This window comes from Maniola jurtina, chromosome 8, assembly GCF_905333055.1.
Source record: "Maniola jurtina chromosome 8, ilManJurt1.1, whole genome shotgun sequence".
Lineage (NCBI taxonomy): Eukaryota > Metazoa > Arthropoda > Insecta > Lepidoptera > Nymphalidae > Maniola > Maniola jurtina.
Genome location: NC_060036.1, coordinates 7,603,291 through 7,613,193, shown reverse-complemented (window position 1 = coordinate 7,613,193; position 9,903 = coordinate 7,603,291). Strand labels below are relative to the sequence as shown.

Here is a 9,903-nt window from a genome sequence, read left to right as displayed (position 1 = left end):
TTAGAAGTGGCCGGTTTTTGTGTTCTGCTGGTGTTTATTAGTGGTGGAACTGACTGGGAAGCGCTCTAGAGGGGCGCCACGTATATGACGCCGGGCGCCGGCACAGCGAAGTCCATACTTTTATTTTTCTCTCTCTCGTCTGGCTTTACAAAGATTTTTTTTTTCTTTAAATCTGGCTTTACTCTGATTAGCCAATGTCAAGTTTGTGATATTTTCAAATTATTGAATTTATACAAGTATGGACTCCGTCTGCGCCGGCGCCCGCCGACATACGCGCGGCGCCCCTTTAGAGCGCTTCCCAGTCAGTTCCACCACCAAAAAACACCAACTAACACAAAAACCAGTCACTCTTAACAAAAAAAAACACTCCTAACAAGCACAGCACGCGCGCCAGCAAACGCCATCACAGACGAAGTCTAAAGATTAGCCAATGTCAAGTTTGTAGTTATTTGTAACAAGTTAGTTTATGTCTGTGCCGGCGCTCGCCGACATACGCACGGCACCCCCTTAGAGCGCTTTCCAGTCAGTTTTAACAAAAAAAAAAACACTCCAAAAAGGCAGAGCACGCCCGCCAGCCAACATCAACACAGACGAAGTCCAAGTCCATACTTATACATCGTTATACATATAGTTTCCCTTTTTGCGCGCCAGCAAACGCCACCACAGATGAAGTCGACCATAGATAATATATAATACACGAGTCCGACATTTCCGTATGTAAAAAGTACTGGACTAGAGCGCTTTCCAGTCAGTTTAACAAAAAGGACACTCCAAAAAAGCAGAGCACGCCCGCCAGCTAACACCAACACAGCCGAAGACTTTAAAAATCTTAAAATCACCAGCCGAGTCCAGCGTACTTGGATTAGTTAGACGAGGTCAGTGCCCCGAAGGGGTTATGTTGGCAGCACTGGGAAGCTTTGAGAAATGGCGGCAAATTTTAAGGTACATACGAGCTACCTTCGGGGAACTTTCAGTTTAAACAAGGCATGGATTTAGCGAGACGTAATCATTCTTAATAGGTATTACCTAGTATTTATTAATTAGGTATATATGGAACAAGGTTTGATTTGAACTAACTAATCATTATACTTTGACGTAAGATTTTATACGCCTTTGTTACCTTTGTAAAATTGAAAGTGACTACAGTCTCCTGGAGACCAAATGGTGCCGTGGAAATGAGTTATTTGGCCAAAACGAGTGGGATTTGTGGCGCTCGTATGCTAAAATTATTGAGTCTATAAAACCACCAATTTTCAAAACTCCCGGAAAACTTTCCATCTAAAACTTGTCTAAAACTACCAAATGACTGGACTACATTGACAGCATATCTTTGAGTAGAACTCGTAGGTCTATTTACAGATGAAGAAAAAGTTCATTGTTCAAAAAGTGGCAAATTAGACAAATTCATGACATAACAAAATAACAATCGTGATTTTAGAGGTTTTGGAGCGTTTAGCTGGTTTTAATAAATTATAAATTACGTTCATAAATTAAACACAAGGTATTTCAAATATTTTGCCAAATGGATTGTAAAGAATTTGCGTCTGGTGATAGCAAAACAATTACACAATCCACGGATATGAAAGAAGATACTTTCCATGACATTTATCAAGGCACGGCCCAAGCTAATGAAGCCAATGAAACCGACGAAGCCACTGAAGAAATGGAAGAAAATAAGGAAATCGGCAATCAAGATGCTATATCAACCAGAATGATTGATGAAAACGAGATAAAATTAAAAGAAAGAGTAGCACAATGTAAAAGCATAATCGCATCACTAAAGTTGGAGCTTAATGAAGAGAAAATTAAATTAGAAAAAGATGCAAAAGAGGTTCAGTTACAACCTAAAGAACCTCTACACGGACTCACTTCAAATAATGCTTATAGTTTCAAAACAGAAACTGATTTTCCCGATTCATACAATGTTAATCTATATTCTGCTTCAGTAGACAGAAAACTAAATTGTGATGAGAGTTTAATGGAATATGAAAAACAATTGCAACGATATCAAAACACCCTTAATATGGCTCAAGTTGAGAAAAAGAATGCAATCAGAAAGCAAATGTTAGCTAATGCTTTTAAATTGAAACTTATGGAGGTTGAAAATCAATGTAATATAGAGCTTTTACGAATTAAACAAAGTTTACAGTGCCTAGAACCTTTAAAAATGATAATACAAAAATGGAAAGTCAACAGTAACGATAATGTAGATTTGATCAATTTCGAGCTCATCCCTCGGTATCCCGAACTCAGTGCAAATTCCGGAAGTGACATCACAAACACGTCTAGTAAAGATAACTTTAATAACAAAATTACTACTTCCAATCTAATTGAGAAACACGAATAAGTTTATTTTAATAATATGTATTTCGTTCTAACTTTATTTGGAAAAATTATTTAAAATAATATTTATTCTTGAAACTTTTTTATTATGTTTGTAAATAATAGAATGAGATATTGTTGAAAAATATTGAAAAGAACTCTTATTTTATTATTATTACAGTAGTAAGTACCCAAGTAAAAACAATACCTAGCGACTTTTACGAACGGTCTATGTTTACGAACTTACTAGTTCGACTATGAAAATTCCCTGAAAGATTAGGAACAGTACAATCCGAGTTGCTAGAGCTAACTAGACATTCTATAAAGTTAAACTACCCGCTATATGCAAATAATATGTTCTTAATTTCGTTAAACACTAATTAATCGCGTTTCAGCAAATATATTAAACATATGAGGCGTGTTTGCAACTTGTTAAAAAAACAAGTATAAAAATCAGCTCTCAATATATCAAAGAGGCGAGCGGACCTCCTCCAGTGGACCACACACATCGAGGCACGCGCTTCGAATGCTGCCGACTTTTTATTCTTGCCGCCCGAACAGGCGTCGTTTTCACTCGGCATTTATCGGCACCCGACACCCGGTCGGAAGGCTTCTTCGCCGTCATAATATTACACGGCTGCTTGTGCTTGTTCAAGTTAGGAACTTGAATTTTACTTTAATAGGATTCCAATTTGTCAGTTACAGAGCAAAGCGAAGCATGAGCCAAACTGGTTTTGCTTCTCAAATCTTCTGGTTTGAATGGATCTATAGGGTACATTTTGTATTTTACAGCGTGCTAAGTTATACCTACTTAGGATTTTTACGTTTTGATACCATACTTCCCTACTTCATCATCTGGGGTCTTATATGTAAAGTGAAAAAGTAATACAATTGTATATCTAACTTTCACTCGTGACAATTTATGTATAGTCGTTCATTGTGATCTCATCTGGTGGTAAGTGACGATAAACCCTCCGTTTAACCTGGGTTCTATGGACCATCGAAGGCATTGAAAGTCAGAACGCATAAATAAATAATCGATTGGCGATGCAATAAAATTTATTCAGATACTACTATTGTAATATACGACTTATTTAACGAACTATTGTAGGAACCTAGGATACTTAGGTACTTATTGATGATAAGATGTGCGTTTTGCTGTTTTCCTCATTTTTCAAATCAAACGCCAAAATTTAAAACGCAGTTCCCTTCTTCATTTGCAAATTGCATTGTAGATGATTAGACGATTATAAGCCAACATTTGGAAGAAAAGACAATATTTGCAAGAGGTGGCTTGCATTCTGGGAACAGAAACAGGGAGAAAACAGAAAATAACTGTTATAATTTGTCTGTTTTTCCCTTTTGTCGACTCAGCGGTTGAACCGATGTTGACTTTGATATTGCGTAATAGCTTGCATGCATCCTGAGGATTATACGTAGGATTATATTTTTTAATTCTGGAAAATCAAACTGTTCCCACAGGATTTTCAATGCCATCCACTTGGCCGAAGATCGCGGACATCAGCTAGTATGTAGTAATATAAGTATACTTTATGTTTCAATGTAGAAGAAGATAACAAAATTCAGAAAAGACCAAAAAGTATAATAGTCTCGACACTGCAGCGGTTTCGCATCCACATACGGCATTCGGTTATGCGAGGAATTTCGATGATGTGATTCGAGTTTGCGGTTCAAGAAACCTGGCTGTGGAAATAAAACGAATGCTCACTTTATCAGATTTTTGTTTTAATAAAAAGCGAATGTATCAATAATCACGAATTTATCTACTAAGTCTAACCGTCCGTGGTTTTTATTACATATCCCTTGGGAATTTCGAAAATCCGTGATTATTCTTCGTCAACGTATAAAGGGAACCTCTGAGAACAGCTTTCTAGGTCCGAGGGACGGAGCTGAGGCCTGAGCGGCGTTGGTGAGTTAGTCAATGAGTCAGAATATTTTTTGGCCTGCCATTTTTATTTTTTTTAAACCTTGAAAACTGCAGCAATAACGCCTTTTTTAGTGACAATTTTTTTTTTTTGGTTAAATAAACAATTTAAAATACTAAAGCATCATGTTCCTACGACAAGAAAACTACATTTTCCATTTTTTAAAGTTTTTAACTGACAATATGTACAAGTGTGTAATGTGTAGAGCTTTATAGAACAAACAATTAAAAATATTGGTAACAACAAACATGTGATTCATTTAAAGGCACATTACACACATTAAAATGTGTGTAATACATAGGGAACGATTACTATAGCAAGCAAATCACATTTTCCAATTTTTAGAAATGTTTTTCTAAAACTGCAGTGACGCCTCTCGGTGACAAAATTCATGCATTATTTTTTGTATGTACAACGTGGAGAGCTTTATGGTAAAACAAACAGTTTAAAACACTACAAAGCGGGCGTATTGGCTCAGCACTCTCCTCCATTAGCCCCCGCCGACACCTCGGCCGGTCCTTTGTCGAAATATTGTTTGCTTTGGAGCATACTGACGGAGGTGCCGACGCGACACTTGCCCACTACTGGTACAGTTTGCTTTGGCTGCTTTTAAGCTGCTTGACGAAACACAAGTGTTATTTAACATGATCGATGATTTAACAAAGTACCTATGTAGTTTTCAAATGGTGAACCGCTATGGAGTAGAACCATGCATGGTGGTATCACGTAGTCCCATCTGTGGGACCATGAGAACATGGTGTTCTCCCGTGGGAGTAGGTAGATATATTATCGTGGTTTACTATAGACCCACGAGTAGGACAAAGCACGATTGAACCACTGAACCGTCATGAAATGGTGGTGTACAGTAGACTCAGTGGGACAAAGTCATGGAACCACGGACCTGTCACCTATTCTACCTATTTGAAATTGAAAACTGAAAATTAAAGTCAAAATCCTTTTAACGTTACGTTAACAGGTCTACCTTATCATTTAGGTACGAAAGTAATGTTGAAATGTGCAATCTCACACCTAAAGTCGACCCAAAGATATGGTTGAGGCAGAGGTGGTTCAAAGGAAAAGTTGTTAAGATAAAATTATTCATTATCTTATCGTTAGTTTGGCAACGATAGTAAGTACCTATTGTAAGTTGGCGCAAACATTTTTCACACGCTTTTGTTTGAGTTTACCTAATTTCGGTCTGCTTGAGGTAAGGCCACTTCCGAGTATTATCGATAAGGAAGTGTTAAGACTTTATCTCGGCAAAGCTCATTAGTCATACGTCCGGTTTACAAAAACGGAGACACCATGCGTTTAACATCGTAATAAGAATAAAGAATACGACCACTGACGACTTTTGAATGCTAAATTCATCGTCATCAAACCAGTGTGCCTAGTGGGAGATTTTTAACCTATTCGATTGCGTAAAAGTTAACTGCGTTTTGTATGGAATTGAAACAGCGCCATCTTCTTGTCACTAGATGGCGCTGTTTCAATTCCATACAAAACGCAGTTAACTTTTACGCGATCGAATAGGTTAAAAATCTCCCACTGGCACACAGCGCTCACAACTGGCAAAGGTCTACTCTCAGAATAAGAGGAGTTTGGCCAAGCTGGCCAAGTAAAGATTGGCAGAATTCACACAATTTTGAGAACATTACAGAGAACTATCAGGCTTCCGCACGTTGTTTTCCTTCTCCATGAAAGGAAAGATAAAGCGCACGAAAGTGCGTGCCCAGGATAGAAGCTCAGGTCCCCTAATAGGAGGATCCAGTCCAGAATACATCTGCCCCAATGGCTCTCTGCTCTGCGAATTGCCATACATTATGTCCTAGTGGCACCTCAGTCACAGAGATATAATATAATAGTACTTACTAGGTAGGCTACTACTTACTTCACTTACGCGGACGACTGGATTTCATAACGCCGAATCTTTGGTTGAATTTTCATTGTCTAATCTACATATGTTATCTACATAATAAAGCTTTTAGAAAACATGATAATCCCTGAATAAGATGCAAAAGAAAAACGGAATGAAAACGACAATATTTTCTTCAGTATAAGTATGATCTGATTATGCGATCTATGCTTTTATTGTGTAAACCTCTTTGCGATGCGTACAAATTGTCCTAAACGGGCACTCTCTGTTATGTAAATATGCATATAAATTTCCCTGTACAGGACATTTCTTTTTTAGGTCAAAATTGAGAGGGAAGCTGTTGTTTTGTGAATTAAGAAATGAGTATTTTGACCCTTTTCAGAGTTTAGTTGAATTTTTTTGATGACTAGCTGATCAGCCCTAGCTTTGCTTGGGGAGTATTTCTGAAAATTCTTTTTAGTGGGATCAAAAATAACATATGTTTGTATATGTGGTGAGGATCTACGTCATCAAAAACCTACATGCACGTAGGTTTTTGATGACGAATTTGATGACGATGAATCTCAATGTCTAATAATGTTTTTTATTTTCTTCTTAAATCTAGGTAAAGGCTGCCACTTTGGCCTAAAATGCAGTTAATATGAAATCAGATACCTACTTACATGCTACAAAATTTTATTCACCTATTTGTATAGATGAACTAATAGTATACCTATTAGATAATGCCCGCGGCTTCGTCTGCTTAGTTTGGGGTTTTTAAAAAATCTCATTGATTTTCTGGGAAAAAAGTTAACCTATAACTGTCTTCGGGCTGCAAAGTGCAAGTTATCTCTGTACTAAATAGATGATACAGACTTGCGACCTCGTCCACATGGAATAAGGTAACATTAAAAATCCCGGAGAACCAATTGATTTTTCCAGACAAAAGGTAATATCTCTGAAGTCTGTAGGTACCAAGCGTCAAAACGGTTAAAAGGCTGGGGGCGTGAAAAGCTAGCTGGCAAACACACGGACACTTTCGCATTTATTAGTAGGTAATAGATATGTAATATTATAGGTAGGTATATTTAAACGAGTTAACAAATATTTGTATTATCATGATTAACCCATTTCCGCCCCACTACTGAGTACGGGTCTCCTCTCAGAATGAGAAGGGCTTAGCCCATAGTCTACCACGCTGGCCCAATGCGGATTGGCAGACTTCACACACCTTTGAGAACAGAACATGGAGAACTCTCAGGCATGCAAGTTTCCTCACGATGTTTTCCTTCACCGTTAAAGCAAGTGATATTTGATTGCTCAAAACGCACATAGCTGAAAAGTTAGTGGTGCGTGCCCGGGATCGAACCCCCGACCTCCGATTAGGAGGCGGACGTTCTAACCACTAGGCTATCACAGCTTATATAGCATACATAGCTTATAAGCTTTGTATTATATAATAATGAAATTATATACTTACATACTTACTTATTAACAGAAATATATTTTGGAGTGGTTCAAAAGGAAAATTCTCGTATAGGTATTTATTACTAAGTTAATTAGCATGGAGTGGTAATATGAGTAATAGAGGTACCTACATTGATATTAGATAGTGTGTAAGTACTAAGTAGGTATATTATGACCGCAGTTTTACACAATCTCATTCTAACAATGAATCGTTAGTGGTTTTACTATTAAGGGCCAGTTGCATATCAGACGGTTAAAGTTATGCTACGGTTGCTAGTATGCTACGGTTGCCGTTAAACTTTGACCACCAACAAAAAGTAGGTACTTAAATGTATTCCTATATCTCCACGATTAAAGTTAAAGTTAGAATTTTATAGGCCAAAGTTACTAAATTCTAACTTGTTTTTTTTTATATAAAAATAGCAAGCAAACGAGCAGACGGATCACCTGATGTTAAGTGATTACCACCGCCCATGAAAGTTTGCAGCACCAGAAGAACCGCCATTGCGTTGCCAGCCTTTCAGGAATTTGTTGGTCCGTCCCATGAATAACCCCGTATTGTTACCTAGTGGGAACACTGTCGAAGGGGGTTGATTCCACAGTTTGCATGTGGCATGAAGGATCTGGCACAAAGGGCGTTCCAAGTGCACCAGGCACCCAGGTATAGAGGGTGAAATTTGCTTATGGTGGCGTGCGGTGCGGTTGTAGAAAAAGGAGGGTCATTAAATGCAATGAACACGCAAAGAGAACTTACGTCTTTGCGGTGCTCTAGGCTTTCCAATGAGCCGGTTAGTTTGAGATCATCCACAAGTCGCTTTTGAATCCGATCACGTGGAAGGAGTTGGTAGTGTAGTGCTCCGGCCCAGAGGTGAGAGCAATACTCCTTAATATACGTGGACGGATTTGCGCTTTGTAGAGTAATCTAGGTAATTCACGCACGGAGCCCGTGCTCGTTCGTGAATTACCGCTTTACTCTGTTAAGCACCCTAAACTTTTTGCAGGCTAATTTGGCCTTATCTTCCAAGTCTGCAACCCATTTTGTTTATTATCAATCATAATGAAACTTAACCGCTTGATATGCAACCGGCCTAGTGTCCTAATGCTGACGTCCGTAACTATTGTAATTTCAGCGTTCATGCTTTAGGGCCGAAGTAGGTAGATACTATACGATGTACGTATACTTAGCTAGCATCCGATTTCATCACGATTTAGCGACTTCAGCAATCGATGCGGCCGGCATCGCGATCGTGCGTTTTACTTATTTCCTTTTTCCTACTAGGTACTTTATTCTTCTACTCTTTACTGATCAAACACTAATTTAAAAATCATTAACAAGTCATTCGATTTTGATTTGGTTTAGGCAATAGATACCTACATTTTTCTACATCTACCAATTTTTTTACGCTAAATAGACATATCTATTAATTTCGTGAGTCATGTTTCTGAGCCAGCGAACAGCTTTTACTTTTTCCAAAAGCTTATTTCTTAGTTTTAACCTTAGCCACAGAAATTAGGTAGGTACCTATATTTAATTATACATAGTAGGTAATATTATTATGTAGGTCTAGGTAGTAGGTACCTACTAAGTACCCTAGAATAGTTGAACGATTTATGTACAGGCGGATCATTGCAGACAATGATTTTATAATAAAGTTGAAAACTAAAACCCGACTGCGATAGTCTTAATAAACTCTGAAATATTATATTATAATTGTTTTTCTGTCGCTTGGTATATTTTAATGTTGTAGTACGTTTATATTCATTAACTCAAAATTTTCTCCTCTTTCATTTGACATCCCACTCGATACAATAGCAAAAAACATTTTTGGAAACCCCCATTTTTTTTTATGTAACATTTGTTAGGTCAATTTTTTTCGTATAAAATATAGCCTATGTCACCCGGAATTTTACAACGAATCAATTGAGCCCTGATTCATCAAAATCGAAATAAATAACGTCCAAAAATTTTTGAAAGGTAACGAACATTATCTAATTTGTATCAGGATCATCTCAAGCCTTGAGACTTCGCCTATCTCCGCGCTGGGGCACTATTGAGCACGAGTCTTTTCTCAGAATGAGAAAGGTTTAGACTACAGTCGATCACGCTGGCCGAGTGCAGATTGGCAGATCATTTCTATGTGCCCGTCTACTATTTTTTTTAATTTCTGCAATTATAAATGGCATCAGTTATCATAATTACAAATATCAATGTCTCAAGGCATAGGTGCGCGAATAGCGATCGTGGTCTCGAGAGCCTCGGCATCGCGAGCGGTCGACTTCCGCGGCGACGGCGATCGCCGGCTGCAAGGGATG

The 9,903-nt window shown here is 38.0% G+C and overlaps 1 protein-coding gene across 1 annotated transcript; it reads left to right on the top strand.

The window, feature by feature from the left end:
• The first annotated feature begins 1,301 nt into the window (after positions 1–1,301).
• On the top strand, positions 1,302–2,400 carry LOC123867297. Its single transcript, XM_045909287.1, has one exon. The coding sequence runs from the start codon at positions 1,523–1,525 to the stop codon at positions 2,345–2,347; it is 825 nt and encodes a 274-aa protein (XP_045765243.1). The 5' UTR covers positions 1,302–1,522; the 3' UTR covers positions 2,348–2,400.
• The last annotated feature ends 7,503 nt before the right edge of the window (positions 2,401–9,903 follow it).